This window comes from Diplotaxodon limnothrissa, linkage group LG22 (genome assembly GCF_057381915.1).
Source record: "Diplotaxodon limnothrissa isolate DT_005_m linkage group LG22, D_limnothrissa_male_GT1.1, whole genome shotgun sequence".
Taxonomy (NCBI): domain Eukaryota; kingdom Metazoa; phylum Chordata; class Actinopteri; order Cichliformes; family Cichlidae; genus Diplotaxodon; species Diplotaxodon limnothrissa.
Window position 1 is genome coordinate 12,679,849 of NC_140616.1, and position 27,378 is coordinate 12,707,226.

At 41.9% G+C, this 27,378-nt stretch overlaps 1 protein-coding gene across 2 annotated transcripts in view; it reads right to left on the reverse strand.

Moving 5' to 3' along the window:
* Positions 1 to 27,378, reverse strand: part of LOC146609535 (RNA-binding motif, single-stranded-interacting protein 3-like) — a 301,239-nt gene that overhangs the window by 72,582 nt on the left and 201,279 nt on the right. For both annotated transcript variants that reach the window (XM_085345750.1, XM_085345749.1), the window contains exon 7: positions 2,208 to 2,365. In XM_085345750.1, the coding sequence (XP_085201876.1) occupies positions 2,208 to 2,365 (158 nt within the window). The remainder of the gene's footprint in view (positions 1 to 2,207; positions 2,366 to 27,378) is intronic.

A 27,378-nucleotide genomic window follows, 5' to 3' on the forward strand; every position in this document is an offset into this window, starting at 1 on the left:
TCCCCCTTCTTCACTGTTTATTTAGTGCTTCTCTGACTGAATGTCAAAGCAAAGCTTCTCTTTGTATTTCATTGCACTTTTTAGCCTTCCTACACACAATAACATCTTTCCTTCTTTCTCTCCAGCTGCACAGCAGGATGGTAAACGGAAAGGATGTAAGTAGACATGAAGTGCATATGGCGGACAGGCTGTTAGACACTCACAGGGAAGGAAACCAGTCAGACTCACTGTCTGCTGGTCAGTCAAGCTTTTGGGGTAACAAGTCAGTCAGAGAGTCAGCCAGGTAGACAGTGAAGCCGGCTGGATTTTCTGTGTGCGCTGCTGGTTAATGGCATCAGGTGCTGCTGTCTGCAATGATTAGTGCTGCGGCTGGAGTAATGGGCTCTGATAACAGTAATGGATCGGCCCACAAACACTTAGCTCAGTTTACTCTCTCTAATGCCCCACACAGCACAGCCCTCAGCAGCTGTCTGTATGTCTGTCGACACAGCTAATGGGAGTTCTCCAATTTATAAAAAACATTCAATTGTGTTGGTTTTTGTTTGTTTATTTTTGCTTTGGTTGGATCTTTTTTTTTACCCTTTTCCCTGACCTGTACTCTCTTTACTCATCACACGCCAACGCTCATGGAAATTTTTAATTCATCTTAGTATTTCTCAGTCTTCTAAAAAGTTTCCTCAATTCCTTCTCTATTCATTCACCTTCTCTTTCTCTGTATATTAACTTCTAAAGCTTTTATCTGATCATCGCTTCACACTCATGTCTCACCCTCCCTTTCCGTCATGCGTCTTCCTCCTCCCACCGAGAGCTTCTTGAACAGGTGGCCTGTGGCAGGTTGTTGCTGTGCTCTGCTTGTTGGTCTGCAGGAGGCTGCCTACCTGTGTCTCTGTGTGAGAGCTTGCTTTTCAGCGCGTGTTTGCGTGCGTGCACACGAGCATGCACGCGTGCATATTCACAAGTGTGTACGTGTGTATGCTCATATTGGTGCGCCAGTGTGTGTGTGTTTTTGTGTGTTTGTGCCAGTCTGTCCTGCTGTAACCCCTGGTAATAGAGCAGGGAATAGGAGAGGAGTTCAGCCAGAGCAGGTGATTAAGAAAAATCCCTGCAAGATGGTGGTTCTGTGGCCGTCATTGGCCTCCTCTGGGTAAACAGGGAAGGAATGTGTGGAGAGGAATGAGAGCCTGGTGGCTGCTGTCGAGGACAAGGACAGAACGGTTTATGACTTTGGGGGATTAACAAGCTGAAGTGGAAACTTTTCTAAGTAGAAAAAGAAACAAACTGTTCAGTCATTCAGACTTTGTTTTGGGAAAAATAGCATCCGTTACTCTACTATATATACTATTACTATATATAATACACACACAATCATTGGTGGTATCTGTTAATTTTTGAGAATGCACAGCTGAAAGCATTCATTAACTCATATGCAGATGGATGGACAAACAGGCTTAGAGGAAGAATCAAATCATATTTTCATATTTTCACTGTCTAAAATGAAAAGCATATTAGTAGCAGCTCGTCTACTAATCAGAAAGTCAGTGGTTGAGCCCAACCTGTATGTCGAACTATGCTCGGGCCAGATACTGAAGCCTGAGTTGCACCTGATGCATCCATCATGTGAGTGTGAGCGTGTGAACATGATGTGCTTAGGCACAGAAAAAAGCACTTGTACAAATATGTGGGTGAATGAGGCCTGTAGTGGATATTGCTCAAATTCAGTAGAAAAGCGCTACATAAGTACCAGTTCATATTTCAGACAATGCACAAGCGTGTGCTTGCCAGTACACGTACAATGTATTTTATTAATTTAGTACCAAAAACAAGACACGAGTCATCTCAGGGCACAGCTGAACTAGGGCAGATCTTAATGTGAGCAGTGGGTAAAAATCCTAGTTAGATTTACTCACCACAAGGAACACTCCTCAACCTGTGACAACAGTTGTATAGTGTCTTCTGTGGCTTGGGAGGGAGCTTTGTAAAGTTTTAAAAAATAACCCTGATTACTGTGTGCCAGCAGGCTTATCTCGACTTACTCTTCAGACTTAGCATTTTTAAAATAAAGCCTATTACAAAGTCGAGGTGTGCAGCATAAAGAGAGATGCTAGAGAGTTGTATTACAGAAATGATCTGGCTTTTAGAGCTTGGCATACCATTTGTAGGGACTGAAAGGAGGCATATTTAACACTTGCTTCATTAACATTGTTTACCTGGCAAAGCCGACTCCTCTGCTGACCCCGTTGGCATCCCTCAGTATCCTTGTGGAGATGACGTGACCCAGAGGCTTCAGCATATTCTCCAGCTCCTGCTCATCCATAGACACTGGCAGGTTGGAGATGTACAGGTTGGTGGGGTCCTGCTCTTGTTGCTGCAATGCCAGAGATTTCGAGGAGTGAAGAGGAGGGAGAGGTTGGACAGACGGCAAAGAGAAGAAAGGAAAAGAGAAGATGGTATGAGAAATAATGCATCACTATCAATTGCAGAAAATATGAAATAATACATCAGCTTTGGGTTGTGAGGAATCATGCAACGTGTTGCAATACTGCTAACTGTGCAGCCAAATCCAGGCTAAGCTCGCATGACATCTGGCCCTGCTGACACTCACATATTCCACTTAAATGCAATAAAGAAATATAAAAAATGAGCATGTGCAAGTATTAGTACACTCAATGTATTATGACAATTTAACAAGTAGCATGGTGGATATATTCAGAATAGCTTGAATGGCATCTTCTGGGTGTTTCTTTTTAGTGGTCGGGTAAAAAATCAAGAGAAACAGCAAAAGAAAAGCTGTGTATTATACAACAGTGTTTTCAGTGTAGTGCCCAGGGGCTACTGCAAGCTAGGTACGAAAGCACAGCTGGTGATGGGGTGAGCCCGAGGTAACAGAAAGCCCGTTGAGATCTACAGTAGAGCAGCTGGAAACAGCCCCACCAGCCAATCAGTCACTGCCTGTGCCAGGCAAGCCACCAAACTATGCCTCCATCTATATTTCTCTTCCACCAGTCAGTCAGTCTCTCTTAATTAAGCATTAAGCTACATTGTGCTGCCCTTAGTTCTAATCATATATGCTACAGGCAAATTAGCATATACTCTTTCAAATGAACCGAATAACATTCAATCCATCTTTCCAACGTGCAGGTAGCAACAGTCCACTCTAATCAGGCAAACAGCCAGGTCTGATCTGTTTCACACTTGTGTCTTTCATCCTTTCATTCAAAAGGCGCTGGGATCATCACGAGTTAATTCCACTACACAGAGGCATGGTCTAAGTTAATAAGAGAATGTGCACTGAAACATTTTAATGACACTTACATGGTTATTGTTGCATCAGTAAAAGGTAAAACTTCTAGTGTTTACCAGAGTGTGAAATGTTAAAACAATATCAGTTAATTTTAAAGTCTTATAAACAACAAAAAGAAAAATATTCATCTATTATGTACGATTCATTTTAAATGTGCATGTGCGATACAATAAATTATAAATAAATTTCCTTTGATTTGTAAGAGCAGCCTCCCTTGTCAGGTTAGATCAATAATGTGAGCAGTGGAGGAGCTTTAAGCACCATCATGTAAAAAGGCAGTAATAATCTGTGTCATGGTCTACAATCTAATAATGAGGAAGGTGGCTGAATCTGTTCTGAATAACAACAGCAATTTTCCAAGACACGTGCGCATAAAAATGTATGAAATGAAATCAATAAATACATTTTTTTAAGGCGTGGATCTGCCAAGTCCAGGCTCATAAATGTTAAAAATTGGCAACAAGACAAGAAGAAGAAGAAAAACTGAGGGCAAATGACTTTTTGATATTAACTATGTGAAAAGGGAAAGACCATCTCTGAATTGAGGAGGGGGCCTATGGGTACATCTTTCGCCATCCTACAATGCTGTGATTGCAACCATCGCCCTACTGTCTGTGAATGATACTCACAGCCATTGGTCAGTGGTCTTTGATCAATAATCAATGGTCATTCATCAATGGGCTTTAATGAGTGGTTATTGATCAACGGTCATGACAATTTGTATATTAATGATGGTAAATGGTAAATGGCCTGTATTTATATAGCGCTTTTACTAGTCCCTAAGGACCCCAAAGCGCTTTACATATCCAGTCATCCACCCATTCACGCACACATTCACACACTGGTGATGGCAAGCTACATTGTAGCCACAGCCACCCTGGGGCGCACTGACAGAGGCGATGATCAAGGAACTAACCTCACATTTGCACAATAACTGGTTTCAGTTATTGTGCAAATGTACTGTTTATAAGGTTGGGGAAACGTGTAGTCAGCTGAGACTGTAGAAGTCACATGGATGAGTGACGAAATGTTTCTCCCACTGAAAACGCTACGTCCAGATCAACCTTTTGGAATTTCCTTTAAAATTTAGTTTAACCTCCTAAGACCTGAACTCTTCCACGGCATGCATTTTTAATTTCTCTTTGATATTTGGGCTGATTGCGGCCTGATGAATGTAAAAACAAAGAATTACCAGATTTCTTTTTACCTTATTTTTGTTTTTAAGAAAAATAAGAGCCACATATGAGGATATTTGTTTAAAATGTTGATAGAACAGTAGCAGTATAATGTCCTTGTAAGTGGATATCAGGCCCTTGTACAGCAAAATTGAGTATTTTGGTCTAAATAACCCAAAATGTGATGTCCACATATGTGGACGCCAGGTCCTAGGAGATTAATATGGTTTTATTTGGAAAAACAGCTGACTTGGCCTCAAAAAAGTTTTAAAAAAAGTGAATTCTCAGTTACATATTTCATACGCACATGCAGTACTGTAAACAGCAACTTCAGCACAGAAGTCTGTCATCTTCTCAGCTGGGGGTTGTGGAGTTACTTCAGTTGCAGGCTGCGTAAACACTGTCTTTGAGAGTCTTCACAGACTCTACAGGCAACACTCTCTCACTTTGTCCTGTTTTGCTTTCTGCTGATGATGGAGAAAGAGGTTAAGGAAGAGGAAAGGAAGTGTCTCCACCAGTCTCTTGCCTCCATCTTTCTATCCGTCAGTGGACAGGACTGGTCCCTCCCCTGATTAATTAGCTGTCTTATCTGACAGGACATGTTTGATCTGATGAAAACCTGTGGGAGAAAGCCAGCGCCCGAGACCACAGCTTTTTTCTCCTTTACCCAGGAAACTCAATTACCTAACTAAACTCCACCTCCTTATTCTACAAGTGTGTCACATTTGGGTGCTTTGGAGCATGTGAGAGAAAAAGCTCGCAAGAGTTTGTATAACACGGGATTTGGCAGTGAATGGAGCTTAATTAAATCTGTCTGTAAAAATCTACTGTACACGTGTCACTCTCTTGCTAAGTCCCTTCAGTGTGTGCACCCTTGCAGCTGCGCCTTCCTTTGAATTTCATTGGTTACGTGAGCTGATGTTTTTCAGGATTATGTCAAATAGGCTTCGTATTCCGATGCAGAAAGGAGGTCCGGATCAAAGAGTTAACTGACTGACTCCCTCATTGAGCTAAGCCAATGATAAGACAGTTTCTGCGCGCACACTGGAATGAAAGCACTTTCTCCTATAAGCACGAGACAGCGCACGCGGTGAAAGAGTGAGGACAGAATGTGATGCGGTAATTTGTGTGCGTGGGCTAAAAGTAGAGGGCTCCGTTTGCAAAGGGGGTGGGGGATTATCGCGGGGGAGGCCTCGTCTACGCACGGCCGCCTCGCTAAGTTTTCTCTTTGATGACGTTCCGCATCACAAAGCCCTAAATACCCAGATGGAGAGGAGAGGAAACTGGAGTATTTTGACGGGAGGTGAGATGGGCTGGCCCATTCCTCAAGGAGATTTAATTTCCTTTAATGTCAGCCTTTGCACATGCTCCGCTGTCACGCTATGAATGAAACGGTAATTGAGGTGTGTGTGCGCTTGCGTGCACCTGTGTGTAGCCCATCTATTAGTAATTATGTGTGTTTGTTCCATTTAATGCAGACTATATTACTGTACACTCGTGTATGCGTTTATGTATCTTTCGGCTCTGTGTGTGTTTCAAGTCGTGTAAGCGAGCCTCCTTCTTCTGCGTGTCGATGGTTGAATGTCTCTCTCGCCATTGACCAGCATTGTGGAAGGTTAATGGAAAGGCTCCAGGCTACACTGGGGCTTTGATGAGCATAACAAATTTCCCACGTGTGGGACTAATAAAGGTTATCTTATCTTATAATTCCTTCACCTTGCCACCAGGAGGACAGGAGGAATCCAACTGTGCGTGTGACAGAAAGGGAGAATGGCGGGACGAGGGGAGGGGGGGGGGGGGAAATGCGGTGGGGGGTGCGACATGTCATTTCCTGCTGACGGATGGGCCCCTCGCTAGAGCTGACAGCCCTGTAGCAGTTATTTCATTTCGACACCCTGCTCTGTTTACCTCACTGTAATTTCTGAGAACATTACCATTCTACGTGGAAGGGAGAGTATTAGACAGGAAGAGAAAAGAAAGCGAGGATCTGGGTTAAACAGAAAATAGGAGTTGCAGATCACGTGCAAAAGGTTAAGGAATGAAAGGGTACGGAGAGCCGATGAGAAAGAGAGATGGAGGCAGCTGACATGACAGGCAGATATGGCACATTAAAGGAAGCCCTTGTTGCCTTTTGACAACGCTGGAGGGAGAAGAAACGTCGGGCGTTAGAAGTCTCTCATTCTGCCTATAGGGCTCTCAGGGCTGTATCCATTTAACGGTTAAACGTTAGAAAGATAGATATGTGACTTGACTCGGGGCACCGCATCCAAATCCAGGTTGAGACTGAGTCGCCTTCAGTCTCTTTCCAACAATCCTTTCTCTCCCTGATTTACCTTGCACCCACATCTTTTCATTCCCTTTTCCTTTAAATCACTTTACTAACCTTCTTCCTTTTCTCTTTCAGTAATGAGAGTTTCCTAACTTTGTACACCAAGCGTTGTCCGTCCTTGCTTCCATGGCGTCTCTCCTGTCGCCCTCTATCCATTCTTCTTGCTCAAGAGTAAAGAGCTCTATGTATAATTGGTACTATAGGGCTTTTTGGATGCTCCTCTGAGCTCAGATACACACTCTACAAGCGTATACGTGCTTGGGTATACGTGTCTATAAGGTTGTCAATCCTTGCTACAACAAACACACAATACACTTCCCTCAGGTATGCCATTCTGGCTTGTTGTGTGACTAACCAGCAGCCTGAAGGAGCACAATTAAAGCCACAGACAATGGTTTATGTGTTGACTGGTTGGAGAAAACTGCAAGGAAGCAATAGTTGTTGTGTTTCTGCTGTTGTGAGGATGTGTGGCTGACAAGTTTGCAGATGCCAGAGGGAGCGTTCCTGTTCTCTTGTATATAGGTTGAGGCTCTGTACTCAGATCTTGCTGTGGGAGCCTGAGTCTGCAGAATGCATTCAAAAGACAAGCTGGCCAACCAAGAAGAAGGAAGGAGCAGAATGGGGAGTTAGAGAGAGAAGAAGCCTATGAGCACATCAACTCACTTCAAAAGATTTGAGTTTAATTTGTGAAGAGCTGGAGAATTCAGAGACAAAACAGTAGCTACACTACAAAGGACCTATCATTCTGTCAGCTGGTCAGACAACAGCAGGCAAAGTCAGCTGGGCAGCTTGCTGCACTTTGATGAGTGCTTCCCAACATTGCCTGTTTCTACTCTCAAGTGGATGGTTTGGGTCATTTTACTTCATTTTGTACAGGCTACTGTCAAACGCTTCCTCAATACTCTGTAGTGATTCTGTCTATTATGAAAGACCCTCTGTGACACCGGACTTCAAACCCGGTCCACATCCAAGACTATATATCCCTATCGCAGTCTTTCACTGCTTCTGCAGTCATTTAAAGAGCACGTAGCTGTTAGCACAGCCAGGCTGCAAGTGTACAAAAGGTTTCATGGTCAGCCTCTGACGTGAGAATTCAAATTTACTTTATTTATTTTTGCCAGTCAAACAAATAGCAGCTACTTATTTTTTCAGCGCCGCAAAAAAACGTCAGATTCAAAGTTTGGCCTCTACAACGGCTCCATGTATTCATCAAAGTCCGATTTCACAGACAGATGGCGAAACTTTGCAGGGAGGAAGTGTTTCGCTCGATCTGATACGCATCTTTACAGACAAGCGGACATATGCAAACACACCTTACATTTCAAAATATGCATAAATGCCTCCAACGTAGACAGGCTTAATCACAGAACAGCATGTTATAATGCCAAAAAAAAGAGATAACAAGAGCACAAGCTGGTAATGCGTGAGGTCCTTCGGCTGCTCATTGAAGGACTGATGAAATCCATATTTCTGATTCAAACCTTCTGTTAGAAACAAAGGGCTGTGAAGGGCTACGAGGCAAAGAATTTGTGCCATCACTCAGGGCAGCCTATACAATCCAATTACCACATTATGTGTGAACAAACAGCCCGAAACACCTGTCACTTAAACATGGCTTTAATAGTTCTGCAGTAAATGGGTTTAAGCTAAAGTCTGCAATCATACTATGTAGGCATATAGCTGCCAGTTCTTTAGCAGCTGTATTAAAACTACTTTATTATTTCTCTTATAGATAACATCTTTCTGCTAATTCATAACTGAATCGGCTTAGTGGGCAGCACTGCTGTAATCACTTTGGCGTGTGCACCTGTAGGCTTGATTGTGATTAAGAAAGCATCAAAAACAAAACAAAACAACACCAATCTCCTCGCTTAACACTGCATATAATGACGGCTACACCCACGCACGCACCAAGTCCTTACTTTCTTTCTTTTTTTTTGATTATAGGTCTCAATGTGTTTGTTTTTTTGTTGTTGTTTTGAAATACATCCAAACATACTTGTTACCAGCAGTGAAAGAAAATATTAAGGAAGACAAAAAAATAAAGATTAAGAAGACGGCACATATGATTGGTTTAAAACATTAATTATTAGCTTATTTCTAAAACTCGAGTGCAGGGAAATGAGAATCAGAGAGGAATTAATTCAAACTGCTGTATGCAACTATATCCAAGAATAAGTGAGCAGATGTAATAATTAGTAGAACATCAGTAACTCATTAGTAACACCATCATCTGCATTTCATCGCACATAAGATGATGTTGTTTGTAATCTAGAGATACATCAACTCTTTTTAGTGTTTTGGACGCATTTCAGTGTGAGTGGGAGTATCCCATTAAAGCTTTGTGTACAGCAGAAGGAGCAGGAATATGGCACCGCAAATCATGTGACAGGTGGTAAAAACTAAAAAAATTACTGACTCAATCTTTTTCTTCCGGATACTCATTCCTCTATCTCTGTGTAAACTTTCTTTGGAATTGCTACAAGTAAGGTCACTTCTGCATTTTAAATTCTTTATACCTCCATTAAACCCATTGGATTCACTTCAAATGTAGGCAAACAGACAACACTGCCCAAAGGTCCTAAGCCACCACACATTTCTTTCACATTTCTTGTATAAAACCATTGGATTTTTCTTTAACATAGCCTCAACTCTCATAGGGAAGCTTTCTTGTCATTTCTTTAAGTAATCAGAAATGTTGAGGTCTGGGCCATGACTGATATTATTCTGCAGTGTGTGTGTTTTTTTTTTTTATCCAGGTATGCTTTTATTGCATTGCATTTGGGATCAAAAATTAAGCCAATCAGATGCTTTTCCAGATTTCTTAATTCTGTAATTGCATCAGTTTTGACTAGGTCCCGAACACGAGAGGCTGAAAAGCAGTCCCAAATCATGACAGAGCCTCCACCGTGTTTGATAGACAGCTATATAACCTTACTATTTCACCTTTTTCATGACCTCAATTAAAGAAAAATGTTTAAATGTGGATTTGTTATTGTTCATCACTCCATAAGACCTGTTGTTTTTGGTTCAGTTTTTTGTGTAACTTGGCATACTTCAGCCTTTTCTCCCTGTTTCTTTTCTTTAAAAATGACTTCTTGACAGTCATCTTTCCACTGAGACCGTTTCAGTTTCTAGTTTATCATTTTATGTCTGTCAAACTGTGTTATTTTTGGCATTTTTTGTAGATTCGACTAACAAAATGGGAACAAATTGTTACAATTGGCGGCCTGTTGCAAAAACGCATAAAATGCCTAAAGATACAATTTAAAATGTGATTTTATCAAGTTTTCTGTTACGTTTAGTCACAATACTGGTTCACTCCTTGAGTTAGATGCCCTTTTATGCTAGAATGAAAAGCAAAATATAAGGAAATGAGGGGTGGCTCAACAGTACTGCACAATACTGCATGACCAGAGTGGTTAGGAACCCTAACCCCAGGCCAGAGGGTCCTAAATACCAAACTGGTGGCCTTTTCTGACTGTGGTGGCAACTGAACAACAGAATTTTGAAATGAGAAAAAAAATATATATTTAAAGTTGTCAGTGCATCAAAAAAAAAAAAAGCAACATCAAATGGTAGCGCTCTCACTATAATGCTTGGCACATGTGTATCTCCAAGTGCTGCATATGTTGGATCAAAGATGTTTTATCTTTACATGCCAAAAGATTATTTCCTTCTCCTTCTTCTTCTCTGTTGACTTTCTGCTTCTCTAAGCTGTAGTCATGCTCACTGTAAGCTACCAGTCTGATCAATTACTTTCTTTGCTCGCATAAGGATACACATGATTGATCAGTCTTAGTAGCTGCAACAGGATTATCCACTCACTAACAGATTGTGGCTAACAAAATGCCCATTAATTAACCTCTCAATATCATTGTCACAGCAAAAAGTAATTTGAAGTTTGGAGCAGGGCACAAAGTTGTTTTTTTAAGATTATGTATTTTACTAGATGAAAATGATTAAAAAAAAGAGCAGAATATGAAGCTCAGGGGCAAAAGATTAGAGGTTCACCTTGCTCATGCGGTGTTCCATTTGGCTGGAATACAATGTTACCTGATTAAATAAAAATCTTACAAATTACCATACGTTGCTGCAGAGCACACCTTAATACATCACATTATTCAGCCACAGAATTTTTCCCATGAGTGCAATCCAAGCCAATGACAACTAAGTGTGTCCTAGTACCCAGAGGCACTGAGGTGTTTAGTTTGGTTTTAAGGCCTACACTCATTCACTCACATAATTACACACAATGCTATTGCACAGCTCTGCATCTCATAAGCGCAACGTCTCTCTCACACGCACGCACACACACACACACACACACACACACACACACACGCGCGCGCGTGCGTAAGCATGAGCCAACACGGGATTTTTAGACACAAGCACACAAACACACACACTGTCAATCTTTGTCCCATTACTGCTTATGGAAAATGGCTTTCCAGCTACTCTGCATTATTCTGAGATGATAGATGCTGCGTAAGGGAACAAAAGTGGGTGATACATTATTGAGCCTTTGAGAATGCTAACACAGTGTGGTGGGACTTTGTTTTACTCATTCTCTCAACCTGATCTACTCTCTGCTGGCGTAGCTGGTAAAATATTCATCCAACATAAGGCACAGTGAGCGCTGTGGCACAAAAGGGACTTTTGGTATATCTTTCGATGTGCTATTTACTGCACCAATGCAAACAAGTGCAAACATTAAAGGTCAAATTCACTTGCTACCATAACATACAGAATTAATCCAAATTAGTGAGAAGTTAAAGTGTAGTGTTGTACCAACAGTCCGTTAGTCTTTATGCCCTACTTTAAACAGCAGCATCTTTTTAACCCTAAACTGTGTATGACAGTAAAATAATAAGGTTCAGTGATTTTTTTAATAATAATTTTGGACAAAAACTATTTACCGGTCGATCTACATTCCTACCCTCACCTATGGTCACGAGCTGTGGATAGTGTAGGAAAGAACGAGATTGCGAATACAAGCGAAATGGGCTTCCTCCGAAGGGTGGCTGGCCTCTCCCTTAGGGTGATAGGGTGAAAAGTTCAGCCATCCGGGAGGGGCTCAGAGTAGAGCCGCTGCTCCTCCACATTGAAAGGAGCCAGCTGAGGTGGTTTGGGTATTTGATAAGGATGCATCCTGGGCGTCTCCTAAGTGAGGTGTTCTGGGCATGTCCCACTGGGAGGAGGCCCCGGGCCGAGCCAGGACACACTGGAGAGATTATATCTCTCTGCTGGTCTGGGAATGCCTTGGTGTTCCCTTGGATAAGCTGGACAAATATTTGTCATTTTCGTTGATTCAACTAAAACGGGAACAAATGCTCTGTCTTTGCAACAGGCTGCTAGTAAGTGCCTGGAATATAAAATTGGTTCTTTGCAAAGACAGCTCTGCTGGACCCCTTGAGTTAGGAGCCTTTTTACGCTTGAATGATTCATATTTCAATCTTAGGTACCATGAGTGGACTGAAAATCAGTGAAAATATATAAGAAAAACTTTAAAATCCCTTAAAAAATCCTGGAGAATTAATATTATTATTATTATTATTATTTTTTAAAAAAGGAATCACCAGTTTTATTCTGTGATATTTCCAAGCATCCAGTCCAGTAAGTCTCATAGTACATCGAGTTTGACTTCCCATGAAACAATTTGACATTCAGTGACAACCTTTCAATGAAGATGTCATGGTTGCTAAAATAAATACATTTTAAAAAAATGACTGCTGTGCTGATATCCAGGACGTTACCTGGCCGTCTGCTGGATGTCCTTCATTAGCGTCTGCTGGATGTCCTTCCTGCTCTACCCAATGAGGGGGAGCTTGTTTACAAGATTTTTTGTATGTGATCCTTTGTCAATTAGAAGAAAACAAATGCCTAGCAAATAGGATTGTACACATAACCTTGTCAATGCTCACATTGATTCTCATCCTGTTTCAGTCAGCTGGCCTTCACAGTATGAGACACACTTCCTTTGATAAGAGGCAGGGGGATGATTGTTTAGCACTGGGGCAACGCAGACGCCTGTACAAATATCTCTTTAGTTAAAAAATAAAAGTGCATATCGTATGACTGCATGATCAGAACCATTTCACACAAAAACTGCCATCCAAAAGGACTGCACTGCACTCACTTGCATTCTTCTTAGCAATGATATTAGTAACATTTATTGGTTTGCAAAAACAAAGCCTACAAAGGGTCGTCTGCCCCATAACCACACATTACAGTTTCGGTGTCTGCCCATAACTATTTTTCCTCATCAACGCGGCGACACTGTCTCAACAACAGCTTGAAGGCTTTTATCTGCTTTGCAGATGTGTGGTCGAGAGATCAAACCTTTACTTTGCAAAACAGACATAACACCACTAAATTACGTCTGCCATCAATGTCATGGCTCATACATTTTGATGCTGGGTTAATGTGAATTTAAATGGGTTGATATGCGCTTCACCCGCTTAATCACGACCCCCTGATTTGATTTTGTATCTCCCTCGGTGAGCTAATATTCCAGAGATTAAAATTTCATGTGGAGCTCATATCAAAAATCCATTATTAACATGGAAGACGGGCACGTTGGGCCTTACCCTCCGCCAAAAGGAGACAAAACTCATGCACACGCAAGTGAGCAGGCACACATACATGCAAAGTTACTTTTTTTTTTTTTTTTTTTTTACTCTGTTCCCTCAAGACTTCATGACAAATTCGCCCCTTCTTTGTAGAAATATTGAGGATTTTCTCTGTAAGCTGCGGTTATGTCCTCGGTCGTGCTCCCTCAGCAACATTCACAAATGCCTTTCCGGTTTCGTAATATATTTTCATCACCGTAACCTTCGTATTTTTCCATTACGGTGTTTGCAACAACAGCTCATTGTGTTGTGGCCATGGTAAATGCATTTTTCCGTCTTATGCATCATTCATGATATCTTTTCTGAGATTGAATTCCTCCTGGCTGACATCATGTGGAGGCAGCGAGCGGTGCTGAAGGTTTTTGGTTTTTCAGTAGAATGAGGAAAAGGTGTAAGAGTGCGCGTATGTGTGAGGTAAAAGAAAAACTGTAAACTGTTTGATTTTCTCTACATGCGCAAGGTCGTCTGTTCGCACAAGCGTTGCATCTTTTCACGTTATTCTCTCTTCAGTCTCGTTTGTCTATTATCATTCTTAACTTTTGAAAATGTTTAACCTTTTGGATTAATTCACAGTTTCCTTTCAATCTCTTGATGATTTAGTGAGGGCTGGGATAAAACAGAAAAGCTGCTTGAAAAGAAAGTTCTTCTATCTTTTGTTTGGGTGCAGTGATTTCATTAAGAGGCAAGGGGGACAAGCATTTAACCGCTGTTGGCTTCCTACTAGCAATTCCATTCATTTAAGCCCAAGTGTTTTCACTATCAAATGTGAAAAAGAATCGTCTTTATTCTTGAGTGAATTTAAAATGTTTGAACAATTAAAAAATAATAATGTCAACAAATAATTTGAAAGACAAAATAGAAAGATCCATTTATTTTGTTTCTCGGGACTGTGAAAATCCAGATTTATTACGGTCAGTGAGGCTGGACAGCCACAAACTTGGAAAAGCTCTCCCTATAGCCAAATGTGATCCAGTTGAGTGCTTCCAAAACAGGGGTTTGTGTGCCACAAAGGGAAGTTCTGCAAAGAAGTATGAACAAGGACAGCACAGCTTATGTGAAAAAAATAGGAGTTTGGGAATAATTTGGGGAATAAGTCAATATGTCCATACAAATTTGCATTCAGGTGAAAAAGGACCAAATACACATAGATGTGAGTCTGATCTCACACTCATCTATGTTCACAAAAGCTGAAGCAATGAACAAAAGATAATCAAAACGTTAGCAATGACAACTAAATGTAGCAGATAAATGTCTGGAAATAATCTGCTTTTGCCATTAACCAAATGTACTGGAAAAAAGGAGAAGCATTGACAGTGTAATTATAACCAACTTTCATGTATGTCACAGATCCACCCCAGGGGCTTGTCTGCAATGAAACATTTTTTAATAACTCCACAAAGACATCGCTTCTGTGGATGACCACAGTCCTGGGCTGTTATAGCATGCGGAGGAGCACCAAACCAAAAAATAAAATGAAATAAATAAATGCTGCAAAACCATACCTCTGGGTCCCTAAGATCACAGCAAAACTGCACGCTGACCTTTGCACTTAAACACTTTAAATAATCCCATGTGTCTCCAACAAGCCACAGCCTCCTCCCCACTTCAGAGGGGCTCGACACACGCTGCTCTCGTGGTGTGTGTTCCTCAAAGAGCTGCCCATGATGGGGTTTACCGCATCATAAAATTGTCATATATGTTGACTCCACGGTACATGGGTGAAATGAGCCGTGGTAGTGGATCTTAAGCGACTTCAACAGGCTGCACATGTCTGTGTGAGCAATGTGTTCGCCAGACTAGCTCTGTTAGAGGGTCAAAATTTACAGACTGTGAGGAATGTACGGTCACACGAATGCGCTTCGGCACGTATTGATGACTTGCTCTTCAGCTCGCAAACACAAAGCACTTGCGCAGGAGTGCACGCGGCTCTTTTTCGCTCTCGTTTAAAAAAGCGGCACATGCAATATGTTGACAAGTCAGATTCAGTGTTAAGATGACAGCTAGGATGTGTGAGCCTTTCAGGAGAGTGGTATAAGCATCATCAGAAAGCAGGAGAGTGACAATCTCTATGTTTCCCTCCACACTCCATCACCTGCTCTCCAAATGGAGGCACAATGCAATTTTCACTTATGAATCTACTGCAAAGCAAATAGCATACGCTGTTTGCCTACTCCACAAACACACCCTGAATTACTACCCTGGGTCATGGACTCATTTGTTATTCCTTAATGTGCCACTACTCACTGGGGAACACTAAGGCTGCTATGTGAAACTACACGGCGATGTGAGCATCATATGTCTAACTGCAGCAGAAATACTTTGCCTTAGCTCTGTCACATCTGTACAAAGAAATGAAAACACAGTGGAGGCGAGAGCCACAGAAATATTGAAATATATATTAAAGAATTATTTCTCAATGGAAAACAGCAACAACAAAAGTAATAAAAAAGCAATAATGGAAGTGTTGTGCGAAGAAAGCCACTCAGAACAAATCAACATTTATGTGACATCAGTCAGGTTCAGTCATGGAGCTGATGCAATGATTTTCAATTACAAAACACTGATCTGGAGTTTTACTTACATTTCAGACCCACAACCAAGGGTCTTGAAAGCTGCTCTGATTTACTCATTAATTCCTGTTTTAATACCCTTTTTTTGTCAAAGTCTGTGACTTTTCAACATGTTATTTGAGACATATTAACAGAGGTGAAAACTAGTCTTAATTTGTATATAATTATATCTAGAAATACATTTTTTGTCTCTCTGGTCAAACCTCATTAATCAATTTTGAAATAACTATGGCGGGGGTTGAAAACTACTCTAAAATCTCTGCTGTAGATGCAAAGATGGCACCAATTCCATATGAATGCCTATGGATTTAGATTGGAATGTCCTAAACGCTCCTGTAGGTGTTGAGTAGTTGGCCCAAATCATTTATCCATATACAATCGAAAGGCCAGTTGTATGAAAGCTGTGAATAAATACCATTTACTTGTTTAATTTCAACCATCTGTCATGCAGAAGTACTCTACTAGTGGTTCTGATGACATATAGGGAAAAGGAGTCAGACAGATGTTTGAACTTCGTGATTGGATATAGAGGAGAAAAAAGGGACGGCTTAACACAATGCTCAGGAATAAGATAATTGTGTAATTCAATATTATGTACGTACTTTTCATTCATTAATGGCTCTTTTTTCATGAATTGATAAAATAATATAAAACTGACATGTTCCAGGCTTTAAAAAAACACTGCTGCACAAAAAAGAAAAAAAAAAGGGGGGGAAATGTTTTTATTTCCCTCTGTTGACCCATCAAAAACAGTATAGTTAGCTTCCAAACCCAAACCCAATCCTTGGTGTGTATTTCAGTCAGAGCATCATTAGCAGTGGATGACCTATATAGAAGGGACCGCTGCTTGTTACAGTCTAATTATCACCCTAAATGCCCCGGAAGAAGGGTGGTACAGCAGGAGATAATGTGTTTGTTATGGACACTAATGATACAGTGGAAGCAAACTAACGACCCACCCTGGGTGTCCCACTGAGTTCAATGGCTTTATCATTCCCTTTCCATGAAAAACTTGGAAAAGACTCTTCTTAACAGCTTCCTTTTTCCTGGAGATGGAGAGAGGAACACGCTGAGGGCAGGAAGTATGAGGGGAAACTACCGGCTGGTGAAACTATGAAGTGAGGAGGTATAATAAGTTCTGCAAAAATAAAAAAAAATAAGTGTTAACACTAAAGTGCAGTGGTAACACAACACTGTGTGACAAATTCTGAAGTCATGCATGAAATTTGTGACTTCAGCCAACTTAAAGTTGGTCAGAGAGAGGCCTGCTCAAAATGACACCCTTGAGCGACAGTTGGAAAACATTGCTGAACGGATCACTGCAGTTGTGAAGTCTCAGAATCAAAAGACTGACAACACCTTGGAACTGAAGTTTGATACCATCATGGGGAGGCTCGCGGCTCTCCAACGCGAAGTTGAGGGACCAGTCTCAGAGTGCTAAAATTCGAGCTGCTCACAAAACAGAAATCAACAATATTCAACATTTGGACACCACGGCGCCAGCTGCAGGCCCAAGGCTGGAGCCCACCAAAACAACTCCCTGATAACGACTGTGTGATGACTATTCTTCCCGCCCCATGAAGGACACCTGGGTTGGCTGGCAGACTGTTTACTTAGCCTGATAGTGCGAAGGACACTGTCTCCGCTGAACTCTGGACACACACACACACTTACACTGACAAGCACTCACTCATCCCCCTCCCTTTCCAACGCCTTCGATGCTTGTGCCCTACCGGGGATGATAGCAGTCAACTGGACCAGCGCAGATGCTGCAGGACCGGATGCGCTGTCTACGCCGGCTCTCTCTTACCCTTTACCCACCCCTGTTGCTTGTCTCGTGTTTCTATGGTGTATTGATAGTCATGTGCTTTTGTGCTGAGGTGTTTTTTCTGTTATCAAACTGTTCTCCCACCAGGAGCTCAGTCTGAGTGGAGTTTTTTTTTCTCCTCCTCTTACCTCATGTAGTGTATTTTCGTTGTTTTTTTCCTATCAGCCTACCTTTCTGACATGTCTCCCCAATGTGATGTTTGTGTAAAGTTGGTCAGAAGGTTCCTTTGTGAGTGCGCATGCGCCATTAGCGTGCTGCCTGCTGTAACCCCTAATTTCCCTCGGGATGAATAAAGTATTCTGATTCTGATTCTGATTAAGCTGGTAACTCCACCCATACAGCTGAGTATTTAATATGAAAACACAGTAAATTAACAAATGTAAAGGCACAGAAAAACAACAACAACAACAACAACAACAACAAGAGACTCTTAAGACTCTGTACATGGACACAGATGACATGGACACACATAAAAATGGAAGAGGATTAGCTCCTAGTTATTCCAAAGAGGGAGTATTTGTTTTGTAAGCCAGCAGTATGAACATGTCTAGACAGATGTCATGAGTCTTGGCAGGAGAGACAGGAACACCAGTGTCCGCAAAACAGCATGATGGAGGGAGAGAGCTCAAGACTGGAGAACGAGGACGGGAAGCGGCAAGGAGGAGCATCCTGTAAGGAGGAAGAGGTCCTCACGAGTTGAGACTTACTGACTGACTTTATATAAACATCAGGCATCTGATGTCAACAGCTTCATGTCTCCAGAAAATTAAGTGTCACACGTCTCCCTGCAGGTCTGAGCATTTCCATAAACACTCCGTCTTTTATCAGCGCCGTTCTAGACGACATAATTGTGGTCAGTGCCATTATCACCACAGCCGTCACGATCGAGAGCCTTGGTCTCAAGTGCGCGAGACCAAAATAAAAACAAATGCGAGCCGTAAGAAGGCAATGCTAAGGCCCATTGCACATGACTACACAATGAACACGTCAAGATTAAGCAGAAAATACCAGCCTTCTTTAGAAACCCTTCCACAAACCATCTTGGCTCATCAGTCTGTTATCTCGGCAATCCTTAATGAGCTCTTAATTTAACAGCATCTGCATCATAACATGGCCCGCTGTTTGATGTCACAGCTGTCAAATGAAACTTTCATCTTCGCATAATGACAGGCAAAAGCATATAGTATATGTTTGCACTTGTTTATATGCATATGAAGTTGGTTTTTTTTAATACTTCATTTGTGTCAAATAAAAGAAAATGCAAATCTGCAGTTTATTCCATGGTGTATGGCATTTAGGGCAATGGGTGGAGGGGATGGTATTTACAGAGGAGAGCAGAACAGAGGTATAGAGACACACAGAGGCGCAAAGGGAGTCAAAGTCCGAAAGAAATGTGTTTACCATTGCCAAACAGGTCTTTAAAAACAGGGCAGTCCGGTGCCCTGGCATCTCCTCCTGGGCACTTGGCTTTGAAAACCACATCGTGGCCCACTGCATTATGAGGAAAAGTAGTGCCTGAGAGGTGTCGTTCTGTGTAAGGTCATCACAGATTACTATGGGAGTTTCCAGGTGTCAAACATGCTTCGGAGACTGCGGACGGATTCGTTATATGACATACTCTCACAAGACAAACTGAGTGGACGAATGCCCATCGCGTCATAGAGTGATTAGCAGCACCCATGTCCTTCCATTAGCCTGACCTTGTTCAGAATGTGTGGTGCGATTACACAGTCAGTCACTATCATGTGTTTTCACTATTACCAGCTACAGTGAGTGTTTGTGACACCTTCGCAGCTGTTGCTGTGGTGCTGTAAGGACTCTTTGTTGTTAGTTACTGTTGTTGTTGTTGCCGTTCGAGTGACCTTAAGGCTGCCTGGCTCTCTGCTCTCTAAAGTGTGAAGGCTCGCCATGTTCTGCTTGCTTTCTTTGCTCCTCTGTCTCGCTTGCTGCCTCTCTCGCCCCTCTCACTCACAACCCTGGCTGCTATAATTAGAGTAATTGGAATCAGATGATGCTGGCTTAATTGGAAAGGAATGCAGACGGGGCTATGGGGCTTTTCCGCACGGGAAAATCAGCTGGAAGAGAGAACACGAGACGGTAAGGATGGCGGAGGACGAGGTGTGCAGTCACGCATTCGGCTGCTCCGGCTTTAATAAAACTGCCGGTATTCTGCCGTAAACACGCAAACAAATTGAAATGCTCAATGCCGTTTGAATAGCGTTGCATGTTGGCAATACTGGAAGCGTGATGCGAAGTAAGGCAATACATGTGAAGTGAGTTTGGCAAAGCATGCAAATTAAAGGAGCATGATTTATACACAGTAATGAGTGAAAGCTGAAATTCAATCTCCTCATCTGAAAGCAGCTTGGGCTTTGGGCAGAGCAATGCACAAACATTTCATAGTGAGGGTTAGGGGGCCACAGGGCGATAACGATACATATTGCATGATGAAAGTTGGATATACACTTGCCAACAAAGGGCCAGAATATTAAAGGTTAGAATCTGTCGGTAAGAGGGCAAGTTTCATTTAAACTGCGCCAGAAGCAAATTCGTCTTCCAAGTTGAAAGAAACTGTTGGAGAGACAGTGAAAGAGAATGAGAGCAGGGGAGAGAGGCAGGAAAGGAGGCGAGGGTGGTTTCATTCTGTTGAAAGTCACAGTTGAAAGTCAGCCTGATTGTTTGCTGTTTGTGCGCTGTGGCCACTGATGCGTGGGAAGAGTGCTAGACTCCCTGCAGGCACTGGCAGCTTAATGAAGGAATGAGACACACTCCCACTTCAAGAGCTGGGACTTCCTCATTTACACCAAACCCTTGGGGATCAAATGCTGCAGTTGGCCTCCTTATCAAAAGGGGGCAGTGTGGTATATTATGTGCCTGTTCTCTCTGTGTGTGTGTGTGTGTGTGTGTGTGTGTGTGTGTGTGTGTGTGTGTGTGTGGTGTTTGTTTATCTAGTTAAAGAGCTGCAATTGCAAGAAGTCAAGAGAGGTTGATTCAATTATCTTGACAATCCCACTGTCTCTGCACAAATCATTTTCTACCACTGAAGTTTGCACCCCTTGTCTAGCGAGCCTAATAGAGAGGCTTGTTTGTCAGGTTCAAGCTCTCTACACTGGCTACATCTCATTACCCTTAACATGGGGGTGGCAACCAGGGAAAGCTTGTAGAATACTATAAGCATGCCTCCGTCTCTCTGTGTCTCACACTCGTTCTAGCCGTCCACGTGGGATTTAAATGTGTGTATGCAGCTCTTTTGTTTTGCCTGCCGCTTGCTGCCGGACTGCTCTGAGCCTTTGTCTTCCTTCGATGCTCCCCAGATCTCAGTTCGTTACAGAGCGTAATTAGCGTGGCGCGAGCAGGCTCCCCAGTCGACACACAAAACTCATTAAATTCCACTAGCCTGCTTTTCGCTGGCACACTCTCCTCGCCCCATATTAATCTTCCTTCCAACCCAAACTTTAATTCTCTGAGAAAATGTTTATGGGAGGAATAACTGCTTCCGCCCTCACACGCAATAACACTGTGCCTGTTTATTGTGTTGGGGTTTTTTTCCCCCCACTTTAAGTCAGCACTGTTTTGTAATGCTGGGATCCAAGGTCAGGTCTAATGAGTGTCTGGCTAATCAGATGCAAGGTGCCACAGTGCCTCCCTGATGCGTACAGCAGGTCAGATATGAGACCAGTGCACTCTCCCTGCCTTTGTCTCTGTCTCTCCGTGTGTGCCTGCCCGCATCTCCAGACAATGACCAGACTCATTTCCAGACTCCCTCCCATAGTCTCCCTCACTACTAACAGGGCCACACAAACAAGGTCATTGGGACGGCTGTAAGAGAAAGATGTATCATTTACTGGGAGATAGATGACATGATGTCTTTGCAAAAAGCCTTTATTTTGACCAGACGTATTACTGCAGCCCTCCAGTTCTCTTACCCCCTCCCCTCTAATTGAACAAAGAGGCAAAAGACAACTGCCACTTGAGCTGCAAAGGAAATTGCCTCTTCAGTATGGTAAAATAAATAAATAAATAAAATAAAAAGCTTATACAGAGCACCATCATCGACCGACAACCCGACCTAAGAGGGCTGTAGACAGATTGGACAAATTGGAGATAGACATCCTTGATGACCTATCTGGCTAGTAGTGCAAAGGGCAGTAAAGGCCCTCACACCGCTTCCAATAAAGCTGTCATTTAATACGAAATTCCCTTGAATGGCTATAAAAATAAAACTCAGTTTCTCTTTCAACAGCAGCAATTTTCCTTTTGCATCAAATAGCTTGCTGTTGATCCCTATTGAGCCTTCTATCAGCACTATGAGTAAAAACAGTAAGAACTTACTGTCCTGAAATAAAAGCCCAGGGACTGAAATATAAATAGGACTGAAGAAATGTCCAGTATGTGACTTGCCTTGTTTGATTAATAATTTCACATTGAAATAGGATTAGAGACTGCAGCTAAAATCATCACAATTCTTGAAAAGAATCCACATGAATGTATTTGCTCAACAAAAGCAGAGCAATCCCCAAAAACAAAGGGCAGAACTAAACCTGCTCTTGAGTGAATTTGGGCTTTTAGGCAGAAGTATATCTGAAAGGGTTATTGCAAAACTGAAATAAAGACAAAATTATTATTGTGCTGTATCTCAATAATCTTGTTTTCATAATACATATGCATAATCATAATCATGCAGTATAATTACAAGTATAACAGTATAATTGTACCATGCTTAATTGCTTCTTGATCCACATGTTACACATACAGATGTGCAAAGATATTTTTGTCAGCAATCATTTAGTAAAAACAAAAAGTGCCTCCAGAATGATTTAAAAAAACAAAACAAACAAAAAAAAAAACTCCATTGGGGGTTGAAATGTATCCCCAGGAGCCAGCGTAGTGAAACACGATCCAGAATAGCACAGCATTGTGTGTGGCATGACTTTTTTGGTCTACGTTGGCGCTTTTGAAGTAGAAAGAGTAGTGATAGAGCTCCTCAGACTGACAGCTCCTGCAGGGCTCTGGTGCCGGATGAGCGCAGGCAAATCTCCCGTGGGCCCAGCACCTGCCAGCTGCAGCGGGACACGAGCGGGTGACGGTGGGGTATCAGAACCCTTGCACCCTCTCTCAGCCATCCCAGAAAGGGAAACCTCACCAGGGCTGATGGTGAGACAGCTACCACTGGGACTTCCACGCGGCTGCCTAGCATTTAATTTAACCTACTTGATGGGTGACTGGCTGCATTAACTTGACATTTGCTTCTGCATATCATGCCGGTTGGCAGAGGATACCAGCAAATTAGTAGTGTCACAGAGTTTTGCTATGAGTTTAAATAGTGTATATATTAATTTTTTTTTTAATCACCGGGATGATGAGATTTTAATTAGCCATAGATCTATCTGCATCAGGTGCAGTGACCTTGAAAGGGCAGAGGCTGGCGATAAAAAATGGAGTTGAATTAAATAGAACAGAGTGGAGAAGCAAAGAGTAAACACTGCTTAACAACGTGCTCGAAGTACAGCCTATTATTATCTAAGTCTACATCAACTAAGACATCAAAGCAAATATTTGGGGGAAAAAACACAAAGAGAGAGAGAGAGAAGACCAGACTCGAGGATATGAACTTCCACTGCTTCCATGGGTGCTGTTCCCAAGTCAAGCAAATTGAAGGTTTTGCTAATGTTTAAAGCAATCCAGGCAGGTAGAAGTCCCCAGTTATGGTAATGGTTTCACCCATCTCATTGAAGGCACACTGGCTGTAATGGCGTCTGAAGAGAACGATTGCAGGGTACAACCCTCCAGGGACTCATTAGCGAAGAGCGGAGCTATTTGAAGAAGGCCGTGTATGGGAGAGTGTAGTGAAAAACAGTTTGTGAGTGTGTGTGTGTGCGCGCGTGTGTTTATTTTTCCTGGACATGTTTTTTTTTCACGCTACAGTTTCCAGTCCAAAAAAACAAGTTCCGAACTGCACAAGGGTAGACTGGGACAAACTGGCTGACTGTCCTTGTTCTGGGCAGCAGCGGTTGGCAGAGATGCTAGAAAGCTTAAGTGGCACCACAGGCTGCAGGAGGAACAGAAAGAATGCGATGTGCTGGCAGGGTGCAAAGGAGCCACAGTGTGTGGGAGTGGGAGTGGGAGATAGCCATAGGATGCTGTCTTTTAACTCAAACAGAAGCTCACAGCAGGATACTGAGCAGGGCACCATCACAGATGTGCTGGGACTCCATATGCTCACAAGTACATTAGACTGTTTTTTTGTAAAATCACTCGGATCCATGGTGAAACGGTGACCATGTCAGGGAGGCAGCTGTCTGCTTTGACAGGAAGAGAAAATTGCAGAACACCTCAGTTACCATCACAATTTGCTCAAAAAAATTGGTCAGGTGTTACTGTTATCAGTAGAGTTATCTGCACTGTTACAGATAATGTATAGCTCTGTCACGGTGAAGAAAGAAGTGTTAAGGCAAATGTGTCAATTTTCTGGATGCTTCTACGCTTAAATATGCACAAATAGTAGTTAGTGTCCAGAACATCATGCCTAGAAATGGAAGAATGAGACTCTCCAGATGGACGACTGGGGTCACCCTTAGATGTATCATGAGGACCACATTCCTTTGGTAGGGGCTCAGACTCGACCCACTACTCTTCCATATCAAATGGAAGTAGTGGGAGTTTTTTTGGCTTATGACTAAGACGCCTCTTTGATTCCTCCAATCAAGAAGAGAAGTATAGTCAAGCTAAAGAGATTATGTCTCTTATAATGGCTGGCTTGAGAACTACTCAGTATCCCAATGAAAGAACTGGTGGAAGTCCCATGAGAGAGGGAGGTCTCATCTGCTTTGGTTAGAGTCCTAGCTGGGCAAGAGATGGAAAATGGATTGATTCTTGCCTGGAAAGAATGAGAGACACTCCCTTTTCCCCTCCTCGACATGTAACTCCTAAAGATTGTCCACTTGCCTTCATGCATACTAGTTTTTTTTAAAAAAAATGCTGCACATTTATAATATATATATGAGTTAACAGCTCCAGTGACTTTTAAAACTACTTTAGTTTGAATAGTTCAGCATGCATTAAATTTCTGCCAATAAAATTTTCATATTGTTTTTGCTTTAGCCTGCGTGACAGCATTTCATCAACTGAACTGAACAAAATATAGACAAAAAATTAAAACGGCATGCACGAATCCATTTTCATCCCTGCTGCCACATGCAATGAAAGAGAAAAAAATGCCATAGCGTTAGGTGTTCGTTAACTGGAAGATCTCTTCCTTAAAAAATTTTCCCCCTAAACCCTTGCCTTTCATGCCAAGCCTGCTTTCAATATCAAAGCTGCTTTTGAGAGCCTCTGGTGGAATGATAACAGAGAGAAGGGGACTTAAGTGAAAATGTAAGATCTTGAAAAGAGGGAGAGATGAGGAGAAGAGAAGAAGAGAGACTGAGGGGGAGGGTGGGAGCCGGGAAGACAGCATATCAATCGCCCCTTTAACTGACATGAGCATTCTGGAGTGAGGTTTTTTTTTTAAACATGCAGGGAAATGTGAACACAATGCCGAGAGTGTGATAAAACATCATTAAGCATCCATGAAAGAGGCTCAGAATTTTTGGTGACAATAGGATCGTTCTGTCAGATATGGTGAGGATTACACAGCGGCAGGGTGAGATGACTCGTTAAGAAGAAGAAGAAAGCGTCTGGTTTTGGGGTTTTTTGTCTTTTGAGTGACATGCGCGCTCTTTTACATGGACATATGTTTGGCTATGTATACATGTGTGGGTCTGAACATAAAGTGTGTGTGGTTATATGTTGGAATGTGTGCTAGATGACTGCACCTGGAAACTGTTTGAGATAAACTCAGGCGGTTAGGGATTACTTGACACGGTGCAACGTGCATGCCGATCTGTCTACACGTGTACGCATTTGTTTTATGATTGTGTGTGGTCTGCACAACTTCATTTATGCAGGCATATGTTCAGGTATTAAAGAAGACGCACAAATACTATAAAACGGGGACCATAACCTTCACAAAAAGTAATTTCAGACTGTAAATAAGCCGAAACAATGCCAATATTCCACTGAAGGCCTATTATTTTACATGGGGCCAAACAATAACTGAATGTAAAACTAAAACAAAATTGTCTTTCATCAACGCAGCCAATAAACATGCATTCTTCTTTCAAAATATAGAGAGAATGCATGTTTATTGCCTAAGTTGATGAAAGACAATTTTGTTTTATTTTCTATTAAAAATGTGACTTTGTTCACCAGGGTAACTGCTGCACTGTTTGTACCAGCAAATGCAGTCAAAATGCAGAACAGACAACCTCCGTTCGATAAAAGCAACTATGCAGCCACGTGGCCGGGTTTTGTTTTTTTCATGCCGTTTTGTTCCAACTTTGTTCTGCATGTTCCTGTCCACTCAGACCTTGTTTGTTTTGTTCAAGACTGCATCTGCGCCAGCATTCTTGCTCTCTAATTAACCAGGTTCAAATCTCCGTCATGTTTACAATCTGCACAACACATGACATTCTCTGTTCTTAGACTTTTGTGCTGGACAAACAAGAAAAAGTGGAATAAGAGAAAGAAAAGTTGATTATGATTAAGGGAGGAAACACAGCTATCCGTGCACACTTGCATTCAATATTAAAGATCTAGCATGAGTAGAATTACATGGAAAAACTAATTTGCATACTGTCGTCTAAGGTTGTTATAATATTTGTTTGGTCCCCTTGCAGGAGGTACAATAAGACAATGTTAATGTACAGTACTGTGCAAAAGTCTCGAGCCACCCCTCATAAACAGTTACAGAGATTTATTAAAACACACAATCATACATGAAAATACAGTATACAAGGCAAAAACAGATTCTTCTAATAAGAGTTAAAGTCAGGATTTGGTATGACCACCTTTATTACTCAACACAGCTGGCACTCACTCAGACAAGCTTTCTTGTAACTTCCTTAAATAGTCTTCAGCAATACTTCTCCGTTTCTTGAAGGACATTCAAAGCTCTTTATTGGATGTTGGCTGCCTTTTGTTCTGTTCTTTAGCATTTTTTACAGATACAACTAAAGAAATGGTTTCAAGCTCTTGTTGTCTTATTATTGTACACAACACTGGTTCATTAAAAAAAAAAAATCTATTAAATAAAGTAGTGACTTGTTTAAACTGCATGAAATTTTGCATGCGTAGTATTTTACCTTTATTTAAGCATAACACTCTGAAGAGGGTTAGTTCCCTTACTAACATGTTACTTTTGCATATTTGTTACTATGCGACCTCTGTGGCATTTTAGGCATCGGGGTACCCTGGCTCCCTTCTCATCATCACTCACTCCCACGCTGTAAACATGACCTTCCAGGCTGTGACACTGATGAGGTTAGCTCCCTAGCAAACCTGAGAAAGCATGTCACAACAGGAGTCTGTCTGTATGCGTGTTTGAACGGGAGAGAGAAAAGCATATATGAATATAATATTTTGAATATAAGCTTTGCACACACGGGGAAAAAATAAGCCTCTCAATACAATAGTTCATTTAAAAAAAACAAACCCAGAAAATAA